The sequence below is a fragment of the Pyrus communis genome, chromosome 13 (assembly GCF_963583255.1).
Source record: "Pyrus communis chromosome 13, drPyrComm1.1, whole genome shotgun sequence".
Taxonomy (NCBI): Eukaryota; Viridiplantae; Streptophyta; class Magnoliopsida; order Rosales; family Rosaceae; genus Pyrus; species Pyrus communis.
Genome location: NC_084815.1, coordinates 8,851,691 through 8,866,240, shown reverse-complemented (window position 1 = coordinate 8,866,240; position 14,550 = coordinate 8,851,691). Strand labels below are relative to the sequence as shown.

General features: G+C 37.0%; 1 protein-coding gene across 1 annotated transcript; it reads left to right on the top strand.

Moving 5' to 3' along the window:
- The first annotated feature begins 2,642 nt into the window (after positions 1–2,642).
- LOC137711892 (uncharacterized) lies at positions 2,643–12,876 on the top strand. Its single transcript, XM_068451049.1, has 7 exons — positions 2,643–2,796; positions 3,873–4,367; positions 4,757–4,849; positions 5,104–5,337; positions 6,704–6,806; positions 7,286–7,515; positions 12,179–12,876. Exons 2-7 carry the CDS (start codon positions 4,042–4,044, stop codon positions 12,399–12,401), a joined length of 1,209 nt encoding a protein of 402 aa, XP_068307150.1. The 5' UTR covers positions 2,643–2,796; positions 3,873–4,041; the 3' UTR covers positions 12,402–12,876.
- The last annotated feature ends 1,674 nt before the right edge of the window (positions 12,877–14,550 follow it).

The following is a 14,550-nucleotide window of genomic DNA, read 5'->3' as shown; positions in this document are numbered from 1 at the left end:
GAGGTTGCTTATAAACAATCGCGTTAAATGAATTCTTGGCACTAGTTTCATGCTCATCATAGTAACGAATGCCTCGTCAACACTTATAGTTTTCATGTTGCTTAATGATCTTTGATTGTATCTTTATTGTGCTCTTCACGTAAAGGACTTTTGGAGAATGTTTTGAATTGTGTATGCGCTGTCCCATCCAATTCATTAACGTAAGGAAAACTTGAAGGTTAATTTAAGCGGACCTAATTAACCCGGAGTGTTGAGTTTCATGATTCATCAAAAGACCAACTGAAAATCATCTTGTATGCAAGTGTGACATGTGTGGAGAAGAACCTTCTAGCTAGCATTCCATCCATATTTTCATCAAATTCATCTTTACAATCTGTTTTAATCACAATCTGTGCATTTTATTTAATTTCGTCAAAAACTAAATCCCCTTTTCCTTTAGTGTCCAATTTAGTTAGAAAGTGTCTTAGTTTGTGTTTCTAAGTGTTTTGATTCAAGTTATTACCCAAATTCGTCCAAATTAGTGAAAGTGCTCAAAATTGCCCAGATAGTGTTTTTAAGGCAGTTTTGAGTGTTTTGGGGCTTTTTTGAGTCTTTTGGTTTGTTTTAGTGTTTTTATTGTTTAGTTTTGCATTCCTTGATTCTAGTTTAGTGTTTTAACCCGTGTTTTACGTTTTTGAGTAAGTTTCCAAGTGATTTGGCAATCCCTCCTAATCCGCGGTCTAGAACGATCCCTACTTATACATATACTACAATTGTCAAAAGAGGGTTTTAATTTGTGTGCTTATATATTTCGCATCAGTTACAAACTTATATTCACAAGTAGTGGAGGTCGCTTATAAACGATCGCGTTAAATGAATTCTTGGCACTAGTTTCATGCTCATCATAGTAACGAATGCCTCGTCAACACTTATAGTTTTCATATTGCTTAATGATCTTTGATTGTATCTTTATTGTGCTTTTCACGTAAATGACTTTTGGAGAATGTTTTGAATTGTTGTATGCGCTGTCCCATCCAATTCATTAACTTAAGGAGAACTTGAAGGTTAATTTAAGCGAACCTAATTAACCCGGGGTGTTGAGTTTCATGATTCATCGAAAGACCAACTGAAAACCATCTTGTATACAAGTGTGACATGTGTGGAGAAGAACCTTCTAGCTAGCATTCCATCCATATTTTCATCAAATTCGTATTTACAATCTGTTTTTATTACAATCTGTGCACTTTGGTTTAATTTCGTCAAAACTAAATCCCCATTTACTTTAGTGTTCAATTTAGTTAGAAAGTGTCTTAGTTTGTGTTTCTAAGTGTTTTGATTCAATTTATCACCCAAATTCGTCCAAATTAGTGTAGGTGCTCAAAACTGCCCAAATTGTGTTTTTAAGGCAGTTTTGAGTGTTTTGGTGCTGTTTTGAGTCTTTTGGTTTGTTTTAGTGTTTTAGTGTTTAGTTTTGCATTCTCTTTTTTTTTTTTTTTTTTTTTGAAACCCTAGTTTTGCATTCTTTGAGTCTAGTTTAGTGTTTTAACCTTTGTTTTACGTTTTTGAGTCAGTTTTCAAGTGATTTAGCAATCCCTACTAATCCCCAGTTTAGAACGATCTCTACTTATACATATACTACAATTGTCAAAAGAGGGTTTTAATTTATGTGCTTATATATTTCGCATCAGTGTGTCCGTGTGGTTGCAGCAGGCCCAAAAGGGCTGCTGCCATGGTCTAGACATCCAAACGACGTCTTCTTGGTGGAGGACTAATATGGTGTGGTGGTTGTGCCACACCGTGCCCAATAAATTTTCTTTTTCGACTGAATTAGGGTTTGAAAAACCCTAGAATTGCTTCTAATTTATTTATATGCTTTGACTCACAAATTCCACATAGCAAAAATAATTGCGTAATGCATGAAACGTGTGTGTGTGTGTATATATATCGGAAGGTAAATATAAATGTAAGGGGTTCATGCATTATGGAGAATGTTTTTATGCTTCATGGTCGTTTAAAATACTTATCTTTATTTTAAACTTACCTGATTGGCAGACAACAATAAAATGTCTTTGAATTTTGTAGAAGATTTTTCTTGGAAATCCAGAATTGCATCTCCAATGTGTTGTATCACGTTCAAAAAAGAAAAATTAAATTGAATCAATAACATGTAGATCAATTCAATAAAATAATAAATTAATTATAAGTTGAATGATGAAAACGTAATATTCCCCTTGATCGAAGATCAAACTCTCTTTAGTGCAACGTTAAGAGTGTGCTGATAACATGTTGTAGGCATAATTTACTGAACAATTATGAGGGCCAGAAAGAGAGGGTGCGGCACATAGAGAGAGAAGAGAGAGATGTGTAATTGTGAGATATGTTCTATTTCACTTCATTGTGCCTTTATTCATAGTAGTAGGAAATGTTAATTCCTTATCATTTTAGGATTACAACTCTAATAAGATAATATCTAGTCTAAGAGAGATATGGTAGAATCTCTTAAAGATATCCTAAATATGTTAGAATTTATACAATCACATTCCTATTACAATTGAAGTACAACAGCTTGAAGTTTTTTTTCTTAAAATTGATATTTAATCTGAATTTACTAAAACAAATAAGAAAATAAAAACAAAATAGTGTTTCTGATCTTACTCTCCCACACCATCTATCTGGAAGAAGTAGCGTCTCCTACAGCTCGCTTCGCCGTCTCTCTCACTCCCACCACGCTTTCGGCCTCGGTCTCACATTTGGGAGCTCGGCAGGCAATTCCAACCCAAAACCAATCTTGATTTGCTTCCAACTTTACAATAAAAGGTATAATCTTTTCCTCTTCTTCCTCTTCTTCTTCTTCTTCTTCTTCTTTTTCTTCTTCTAATTACAATTTCATAATGTAGAATTCCATATTTTATTTTATTTTTATTTTTATTTTTATAGATTGTAGATATGGGTAGGAAATTAGGAATCGAACGAACTCATATTGAATGTTTTTTCTGTTTCAACATTATTTTATTTTCTTTCCGTTTTTAGTTGACATACAATGTTGCTCTTCTGCTATAAGATTATGGATTCAAAACCTAAAAAACGCCAGTCTAGTATAAGTTGTATAACCCCTTCGACTACAAGTTGATACATGTTGCTGTGCTATTCGGTTTTCGGCCTTGGCTGGCTTCCCATGTTCATATATACATTTTGCATTGTGTTTAGCATCATCCTACAACGAAATCTGTAATACATGACTTGTTAATTTTATTGAGAAAATGGCCTTCGTATTGTGGAAATGGTCATATTGGTATAACTGGAATTTTCTCTTGCCCACTTATGGATGGACCGCAGTCACACAAGTGTAGAGTAAACTACAACTTTTCCTGTCCGCAAGGGTTCAGAGGAATTGAGATGTGCGTGAGAACCATAGAGATTGATTTTAGCCGTGAACTTGGGATAGTTGTTCCTTTTTCTTTTCGTTTACCCTTCCCTCATCTTAATATTAAGACTCTGATTTCTACTGCTTGAAATCAGTTGCTTTCACTTCATTGTTTGTGCTCTATCCCGTTTATGCTACCTATAACTTCAATCGAAGTTGTAAAACTTCTTGAAGTTAATTCTATGCTGGGGTTTTAAGATCTCTTATTGGTTTCTTCCTTGCTGCTGTACCCTTATGGTTGGGCGATTATTGTACTTTGTGATAGGATAGACTACCGGCCAGGATATATTCTTTTACAAATGCGGTCACTAACTCTATTTCATTTAATGTAGAGTTCTCGAAGGATGTTCTTTACTAACTGCTCCACTCATGCTCTATCTTTTTTAAAGTTTTATATATTTGTCAAATATTTGTGCCATTGCTGTGCTAGTTTGTTTCCTAATTCTTTTCCTGATACTTCTCTGTGCAGGCTAACAATTTCTGTAACTGGTTATCTCTCAGTGAAGAGTCGTATAGCTTGGATTTTATATGCACTTGGGAGTCCATATTCTTGAATAAAAAAAAAAAAGTTTGTTTTTAGATTGGTGGTGTAGCCCATCCCCAACTAACAATCTTGGCTCTGCCATTGGCCAACTCCAATGGCATTTCCTAGAATCCAAAAGTCCAAACCAGGACCCAGTTCCCCAATCATATTCTTTTCCATCTGCATAGCTGCCATTGCACTCCTCTTCCTCTTCTCCTCTCTCATATCCACTAGTGGGTTCTATTTATCCTCACCAAAAATCCTAGAAAGCATGCCTGAAGACAAGTACAAGAACCAAAACCACCAAAGTGGCCACGAGAAGTACCTCTATTGGGGTGACAAAATTGATTGCCCTGGAAAGCACTGTGAGTCTTGTGCAGGATTGGGCCACCAGGAGTCAAGCCTTAGGTGTGCTCTTGAAGAGGCCATGTTCCTTCAGAGGTATGTTTTAAGTTTATAAAATCATTGAGTTTTTTTTTTTTCCTTCTGTTTTGGGGTTTATGATGTGTTTGGTTGCTGGAGAAATGTGGGAGAAACGAAATTGTAGAAGATCATATATGATATATCATAAGAACCAGTTTAATGGGTAGAACTTCTAGGTTAGCTTTTTAGATTTGGCAAGTTTTTGACCTTGTAGATCGTAGAGATTTGATTTTCTTGTTTTTGTAACAGGGAATATCAGATTTCTTTTTATGGACTGCATTCCTTATAATATGTGATTAAGCAACCCCTAAACTAGTAGTTTCCATGAAATTTACCACCTAATTAATAGAACCAACGCAGTACATTTTTTGCAACATTGTTTATTAATTTACTGTTGTTGTCTGCAGAACTTTTGTAATGCCTTCGAGAATGTGTCTCAACCCAATGCACAATAAGAAAGCAATCCTTCATCACTCTAATGATGGAATTTCAGAAGAAAGGTAAGTTTGTACCTTTTAGTTGGGTTTCAAGAGAATGCCTTTTAGCTGTGGAATAGTTTTACTGCTACTTGTTGCAAAAAACATGCCATTTCCATGCTTAAAGTTTGCAATCTTCTCATAATAAAAAATATTACACCTGTAAGTGTGTAGGTTCAGATATGTACTTTACCTCAATATCCTTTTTGTAAATACTTGTTTGGTTTATCAGAATGCTTATAGCATACAATCTGAAGGGGCTTCATTTCATTTGTTAGAAAGGCAGCAAACTCTTGTTCCATGGACTCTTTGTATGATACGGATCTCATATCGGGCACTGTACCAGTAATTTTAGACAATTCAAAAAAGTGGTATCAGGTGGTGGAAACAAGTATGAAGTTGGAAGCGCGAGGAGCTGCCCATGTGGAAGGAGTTAGTCGTGTTGATCTCAAAGAAAACAGTCGTTTCTCAAATCTTTTAATCATAAACAGAACTGCAAGCCCTCTTTCATGGTAAAATTTTATTTCATTTTCCTTTTTGGTAAAAGCTTTAGATTGGCTTCTTCAGTGGTGATGAAGCATTAAACCTCCATTTTTGTTGAAAGTGTGGATGTCAGTTGACTTGTTGAGATAATAGTTGTGCATCTTTTGGGAAGAAAGATTAATTCTGGTATTTGATTATAACTTCTCAATAGAGGCTCAAGATCAATTCAATTTCTGTAGATGTGTTCTCCACTTAAAAATCATAATGGCCCAAATAAAGTTGTTAGGTTTGTGATATCCATAGCCTTGTACAACAACAATAACAACAACAACAAAGCCATATCCCACTAAGTGGGGTCCGTTGTATGAATCCTAGAACGTCACTGCGCTCCGTTTTGTGTCGTCTTCCGTTAGCTCCAAGTACTCCATGTCTTTCTTAAAGTCTCTTTTCCTAGGTCTTCCTCTTACCCTTTTGCCTTGAGCTTCTGTCTCATAATCGCATTTTCTAATCAGGGCATCTGTAGGTCTTAGGTTCCATAGCCTTTTGTTTGCAAACTTTTCAAAGGTGAGGCAAGGCCGTTTTGTTCGAGAAAGTGAGGCTTACCCGAGACATGAATTATTTAATTCAAAAGTTTTTATGTAATATCAATAATAAAAAAGAGAGCGCCAAATAGAAAAGAGAACTAGAGAGTAGTTCAGGGGATGCAGCCTTAGGAGGCTGGTTTGTCTTTGGGAAGAAATCATGGTTTTGAAAATTTGATTTGGGGCTGACTTGTGGGGGAAGAAGAAGCTGTTGGGGGATCTATAGGGAATAAACAAAAACTGCAACTGTTTTGCTGAAATCCAGCATGCAGAGTTTTGGTTTATAAACTCAGCATATAAATGAAACGGTTTGTTTCATAAGGGAACCCAAATCACTTAAGAACATGGTGTTATAGAGCCTTAATAACAGTAACGCAAGGAAAACAAAAACGGCATTGGTTTCACTGTCTTCTTTGCATGGGTTTTACGTCAGCTGCCATTGCAGACTGTGCAAGTTGCAGTGCTTCGCTCCCTGCAATCTGCTATACAGCACAACGCCTGAGGCGATTTACTGATAACTTGTTTTGCCCTGCGCCTCAGAAACGATATTCAAAATACTGGTTGTTACTTGATACCTCTAGTTGTATTAATTTCCGAGTTTCTTGACTGAAAAACAACTGAATTCCAATGCCTAGACATGAATATCGGTTTCACTTGGTTGAATGTTTTGCAAGTCTCTATTCAAGTTTTTGAAATGGGATGTTGTGTATTTCTTTTAGTTAAGAAATAACCAAAATATGTCTTTAGTTGAGGTTCATGAATACTAGATTATCAATTTTGGTTGTTTGAGGAATTCATAATGGCAGCCATATAGGTTTATGGAGTGCAAGGATCGAAAAAATCGTAGTGCTATAATTTTGCCTCACTCCTTTCTCCCCTCAATGGTGGCAAAGAAGTTAAGAAATGCAGCTGATGAGGTATGTATTATAGTTGATCCCACCAAGTTTAAATTCCTTGTCTGACTATTGTGTACAATTGCTCTTTCATCTGTTTGGTTATTTTATACAAGTCTGGTATCCATCTTTAAACATATTCCAGTAAGTTATAATAACTAAAACGGGAGATGTTGTTGGCAACCCTCAAAATTTTGATTTTTCCCAAGTCTCCATATATGTGATCGCTGACTCAATTGTGCATCGGCCACCCTAACCACACGCTAATTATTTTTATTTTTATTTTGTTAACATTTAAGGACAGGTTTGAATTTTTATCGTTTTATGTTTTGAAATTTGTTACATGTAGCATATTAATAAATTTGGGATAGGATTTTGACTTGTAAGAAAGAAGATAAGAATTAATTATACTGCAGAATTATCCTAGGCCCTTCTGTTTCCCCTTGAATTATTTTATCAGCATCTCAGTGCTGTTACCGACTTTAACGAAACCATTTCCACAGATTAAAGAACTCCTTGGTGATTATGATGCCATTCATGTTCGTCGTGGTGATATTTTAAAGACCAGGAAGGACAGGTTTGGCGTCAGCAGGACCCTGCATCCTCATGTGGATAGGGATACTCACCCAGAGTTTATTCTCCGCAGAATTGAAAAATGGGTCCCATCTGGACGAACTCTTTATATTGCTTCAAATGAGAGGACACTGGGATTTTTTTCACCTCTCTCAGTCAGGTAAGTCCTTTTCAGGCATGTTCAGGTTCTGTTCACCATCTACTTTAGAGATGAAAACCTGTGTTCAATGTGCTTAAACGAACTATTTTTGTCAGACTGTCAGTTATTTCTTCTGGCTAGTTATGGTTTAACTTAATCCCTTGGGTACTACTGAGTTTGCTATGAAGTCTAAGTACCATTGGCAGAAAATGTGTAGGGTTCAGGTTTAATAAGTACAATGTATTTGGAAAGATCTTATGGATTAGCTAATACTGAAGTAGTCGAGCCAAAAAACATTTGTATAAGCTTTGAAATTATTTGATACTGGAGTTTTGAACATTCATGTCCGAAAGAATAATGCGTTTGATCTGCGCATGCACTATGATCTCTGAAGTGATCTAATGCTCTCTGTCTAAGAAACTTCACGTTAATCTCCTGTCACTGTTCTAGTTTTGCAAATGGAATTTCAATTTGCATGTGGTCTAATAGCAGTGTATAGGGTTTCCACCCATGTGTCCTACTTTCGAAATTCCCCACTCCCTAAATTATTGTAATAGTTTCAAATCCTTACCCCCTCACATTAATAATAATAAATTTAAAAAAATAATGGCTATTTTTTCTGATTGTGCTCGTCATTAACTTGAAGGTCCTTTTGGCTATGGAAGAACTGTTCAAGGGACACACCATCATCGCGCGGGGCCAAGGGGACCCATCCATCACGTGGCAATACAGTATGGGCCCGCTCCCTGGCTCTGATACCATGTAAAATTATCAGAGACAGGCCGAAAGCCCACTTCCAACAACACCAATAGTGTCCCCAACTTGATAAAACCCCACACTTGATGGATTGTGCAGGTGGTAATTACCAAGTTAGGGACACTATCAGTGTTGTTGGAAGTGGGCCTTCGGCCTATCTCTTTGATAATTCTACATGGTATCAGAGCGAAGGAGTGGCCCATATTGTAATACTTTCGAATCCTTCCCCCCTCACATTACAACAAAAACAAAGCCTTTTCCCACTAAGTGGGGTTGGCTATATGAATCTTGGAACGCCATTGCGCTCGGTTTTATGTCACGTCTTCCGTTAGATCCAAGTACTCGAAGTCTTTTCTTAAAGTCTCTTTCAAATTCTTCCTAGGTCTTTCTCTACCCTTTCAGTCTTGAACATCTGTTTTGTCGCATTTTCTAACTGGAACTTCAATAGGCCTTCGTTTCACATGTCCAGACCACCGTAACCGATTTTCTCTCATCTTTCCTTCAATTTCGGCCACTCCTAGTTTACCTCGAATATCCTCATTCCTAATCTTATTCTTTCTCGTGTGCCCACACATCCAACGAAGCATTCTCATCTCCACTACATTCATTTTATGTACGTGTTGATGGTTTACCACCCAACATTCCGTGCCATAAAGCATTGCCGGCTTAATTGCCGTCCTATAAAATCTTCCCTTGAGCTTCAGTGGCATACGATGGTCACCTAACATGCCGGATGCACTCTTCCACTTCGTCCATCCAACTTGTATTCTATGGTTGAGGTCTCCATCCAATTCTCTGTTTTTTTGCAAGATAGATCTTAGGTAGCAAAAGTGGTCGCTCTTTGGTACTTCTTGGTCTCCAATCCTCACCCCTAACTCATTTGAGCCTCCGTTTGCACTGAATTTGTACTCTATATATTCTGTCTTTGACCAACTTAGGCGAAGACTTTTAGAATCTAACACTTCTCTCCAAAGGTTAAGCTTCGCATTTACTCCTTCCTGAGTTTCATCTATCAACACTATATCGTCTGCGAAAAGCATACACGAAGGAATATCATCTTGAATATGTCCCGTTAACTCATCCATTACCAATGCAAAAAGGTAAGGACTTAAAGATGAGCCTTGATGTAACTCTACAGTTATGAGCAAGCTTTCGGTTTGTCTTTCATGAGTTCTTAGGACAGTACTTGCTCAATTATACATATCCTTATAGCTTGGATATATGCTACTCGTACGCATTTATTCTCTAAAATCCTCCAAAGAATGTCTCTTGGGACCCTATCATACGTTTTTTCCAAATCTATAAACACCATGTGCAAGTCCTTTTTAATATCTCTATATCTTTCCATTGATCTTCGTAAGAGATAGATTGCCGTCATGGTAGAGCGCCCTGGCATGAACCCGAATTGGTTGTCTGAGACTCGTGTCTCTTACCTCAATCTATGCTCAATTACTCTCTCCCTGAGCTTCGTTGTATGACTCATTAACTTAATGCCCCTATAGTTCATGGAATTTTGTACGTCACCTTTATTCTTGTAGATAGACACCAAAGTGCTCTTTCGCCACTCATTTGGCGTCTTCTTCGTTTTCAAAATCCTATTGAAAAGGTCTGTGAGCCATGCTATACCCGTCTCTCCCAAGAATTTCCACACTTTGATCAATATCAAGATTCTAAAAGATGTTAGGCGCTAGTCGGGTGGCGAGCTAGGGCCTAGAGCCTAGGCGGCTAGGCGGGGTCTAGGCGGCCACCTAGGGGGACTAAGCGGATTTAAGTAAATCCATTATATTTCGTGTAAATAAGTGTCTATACTTAAAATATATATAATTTCATCATAAACTACAAAAAAGAATGACATGTATTATGAAGTATTGAAACAGTGATTGGGGCAGTAACCAGCCGCCTAGCGCCGACTAGGCGCCAGACGGAGATTTTTAGAATAGTGATCGGTATATCATCTGGGCCCACTTCTTTTCTATGCTTCATTTTTTCAAAGCTACAACCACTTATTCCTTCCTAATTTGGCGGTAAAAGGAGTAGTTTCTACACTCTTCTGAGTTACTCAACTCCCTCAAAGAAGTACTCCTTTCGTGTCTTTCATTGAAAAGATTATGAAAATAACCTCTCCATCTCTCTTTGACTGCGTTCTCTGTAGTAAGAACCTTTCTATTCTCATTCTTGATGCACCTCACTTGGTTTAGGTCCCTTGTCTTCTTTTCCCTTGCTCAAGCTAGTTTATAAATATCCAACTCTCCTTCTTTGGTATCTAATCGCTTATACATATTGTCAAAAACAGCTAGCTTAGCTTTTCTCATAGCTTTCTTTGCCTCCTTCTTCGCTATTGTATACCTTTCACCATTCTCATCGGTCCTATTCTTGTATAAGGCTTTACAACATTCCTTCTTAGCCTTAACCTTTGTGTGTACCTCCTCCTTCCACCACCAAGATTCCTTTTGGTGTGGAGCAAAGCCCTTGGACTCTCCTAATACCGCTTTTGCTACTTTTTGGATACAACTAGCTATGGAATCCCACATTTAGCTAGCTTCCTCCTCTCTATCCCAAACGCATTGGGTGATTACTTTCTCTTTGAAAATGACTTGTTTTTCTCCTTTTAGATTCCACCATCTAGTCCTTGGGCACTTCAAGGTCTTGTTCTTTTTCCTCTCTCTTTTGATATGTACATCATCACCAATAAGCGATGTTGATTAGCCAAGCTCTCTCTCGGTATAACTTTTCAATCCTTACAAGTTATACGATCACCCTTCCTCATTAGAAGAAAATCTATTTGTCTTTTTGATGACCCACTCTTGTAGGTGATCACATGTTCCTCTCTTCTTAAAGAAGGTGTTGGCTAAGAAGAGATCGTATGCCATTGCAAAATCCAAGATGGCTTCCCCATCCTCATTTTTCTCCCCAAAACCATGGCCACCATGAAAACCTTCATAGTTGCCTGTCTCCTTGCCCACGTATCCATTTAAATCTCCTCCTATAAATACCTTCTCCGTCTGAGCGATTCCTTGCACCAAGTCTCCAAGGTCTTCCCAAAATTTCTCCTTCAAACTCATATCCATCCCTACTTGAGGTGCGTACGCACTAATCACATTGATGAGTTCTTGTCCTATTACAATCTTGATTGCCATAATTCTATCTCCTACCCTCTTGACATCTGCAACATCTTATGTCAAGGTCTTGTCCACGATGATGCCAACACCATTTCTCGTTCTATTTATGCCTGAATACCAAAGTTTAAAACCTGAGTTTTCGAGATCCTTTGGCTTAAGACCAACCCACTTAGTTTCTTGGAGGCACATAAAACTTATCCTTCTCCTCACCATAACTTCCACTACTTCCATAGATTTTCCCGTTAAGATTCCTATATTCCACGTTCCTAAACGCATTCTACTCTCTTTAACTCTACCCTCCCCTGTCTAATAAGGTCAAAGTACTTCTTTTGTGTCTCGTGTAAAGTTGATAGGAGCAAATGCTTCCAAATAACTTCGAGTGGAGTCGTTCAAAATGAAGTTTCTATGGCCCCCTTGCTCATTTAACACTGCATCCAGACGCCAATGAAGTACGGCGACCCTTGCTCACTTATCACTGTGCTCGGGCCACACAGCGCGCCACTTACGGGTGACGACCTAGCTTTAGCACAATTTCGCTCAGGGATTCATTATCATAAGGATTCGATGTAAAATAAGAGTGCCGGCTGTCAACTACCTGATGTCTTCCCACTCCTCCTTTATCCGGGTTTGGGACCGGTAATGTAAGATAAACTTAATAATAATAAATTTAAATATATATGACTATTTTTTTCTGATTGTGCTGTCATGAACTTGAAGGTCCTTTTGGCTCTGAAAGAACTGTTCAAGTGGTTAAATTTGTCGTACAAAGTTCTTGCTGGCCTTGTTTCTGACCGTGCATATATATGCAGATACAAATTGGCGTATTCGTGGAACTATAGCCACATCTTGGAGCCCGTGATTGAGAATAACTACCAGCTCTTCATGATTGAGAGGCTTATCATGATGGGTGCTAAAACATTCATCAACACATTTAAAGAAGATGATTCAGATCTCAGTCTTACCGATGACCAAAAGAAGAACACCAAGGTGTGGCAAATACCAGTTTATACCATGGATGAAGAGGGAGCCTAACATGTTAGCTCTGGAGAAAGGTTCCCTAAATTTTTTAACACCCATACTGTCGTACTGATACTGTAATACATAGAATACAAGCAGACGCTCGCGTTTTCATGCTAGGAAAGCTTCCCGGTGAAAATTAAAGTGGAGGGGAAGTTTGCAGGCTACTTTTACCTTCAGTGTTGAGTTGTGGCATAAGTGTTCTAGTTTTTCAATATTTGTTATATACTGTAGCCCTGTTCATTTGTATTTGACATGTTTCTGATTGAGATCTTAAACCTTTCAACTTTATACCTGCTAGAGTTGAAATTTGGGTTTACAATTAAAAATCCATCTCCAGTAACACACCCTATCCACCTCTTAGATGGCCGCGGGATTGCTATCTCCAATTCAGTGTCTTCTTTGCGTCTCTTCTATCAATTGACATGCGTGCAACAAATAATTCTAAAGTTAGAGAATGGATACGAGGGACACATTGAATTGAGGACAGCAAACCGGCGGCCCTTCTTAGATTGGGATTCTCGCAGGAGCTCTTAAATGTAGGGAGTGAGAAATGAGCATCCCTCCTAGTATTAATTACTAATATTTTAATAAAAATTCTATTCCTAATGGTTCATAACCATTATGACTATAAATTAAAGTGATTGGAGTAGTTTGTTTGTTTAGACAAACGATACCATGTAAACTAAGGGGTGGAGGAGTGGGTTAAACCTCATATAGTAATAATGTGGTTCAAATTAATGTTTGGCGAAGGTGTGGGCGAGGCATTTCATGGATAGCCCTGTCTAGGTGAAAGCCTGACGTGAGGTGAAGTCTCACAAGACCTAAACTTTTTAATACATATACATACATATATATATTATAATATAATATACATATAAAATATAATACTTTGTAAAAATATTTATATCATTCAAAAGTGCACAAGTCAACAAGTTTAACCAAGCAATCAAATTAATCTAACAATCGAACAAATAGAGTCAGACACCTAGAGTCTTAAGTGCTATTTATATGTATATGAGAGTTTTGAGTGATATGTAGTCTTAAAAAAGAGGAATAAGATAATATGATGTTTCTTTTAATAAAAGAATATATAACGATAAAAAAAACAATAAAAATAAAACATGTTAACTTTTTATTTTTATTTTTTATTTATCTTATGTTTTTGTCGTTGAGATGTTATGAGGACATAAAATGCTTATCTATAAATAATAAAAACAAAAAGAAACAAAAGATGCTTATCTATCTATCTAAAAAATAATATAAAAATAAAAGAAAGATAGTGGGTTGGTAAATGTAGCAAAGTGGGTCAGTATAAATTTTAAAGAGAACAATTTTTTAAAAATGAAAAGCTAGGTGACCGTCTGTTTTCTTCATCTTCTTTGGCTCTACAACTTAGCTTCTTTGATGGGCATGGTTTTGGGGGTTTATTTATTTAAGCAAAAAATGGAAGAAGAAAAAAAATAACGGCTGGACACCCTGAGGAGTGCCTTTGCTGCCTAGGAGAGTTTTGGTGACGCCTTATGCTGACTCTTGAAAAATAGAGGCGGCAAGCCACCCACCCAGCCTTCAAGGCCTCCAAGGCGCGCCCTGAGGTGAGTCTTTTAAAACATTGGTTCAAATATGTCTTTGGTGAGAATCAGATCTAAGACCTCTTATTTACAAGTGAGAAGTTTTAAAATAGTTTTTTAGTTTTTTTTTTGGTTAAACTTGAGGGTGCAATCTATAATTTATCCTAAAATTTAACCAAAAAATACAGAGTATAATGGAAGATGCTCTTACTAGTTAAATAAATTTCATAACTAAGAATCAATTAAAGTGTAACAAGATCAAATAGATAAAGAACTGGGTTTTCTCCAATTAGCTTTTTAAGTGTTTATTTTACTTGTTTTTTTAATTTATTTTTATTATTAAAACTTATAGTTGTAGGGTTGTTTTTTTTTTAGTTTATCTATTAGTGGTATTTAGACGTGGCATATTCACTCATTGAGTTCTTAAAGGATGTATATTGGATTTTTATATATATGTGCTAAACTTTTGGAGCTGTCTGTCTGATTAATGAGCTCACCTGACATGAAACACGTGATGAACACAAACGGGTCAACCCAGAAAATCTAGAGAGCGTGAAAGGATTTTGGTTAAAAGTTAAAAATTGAATATAATT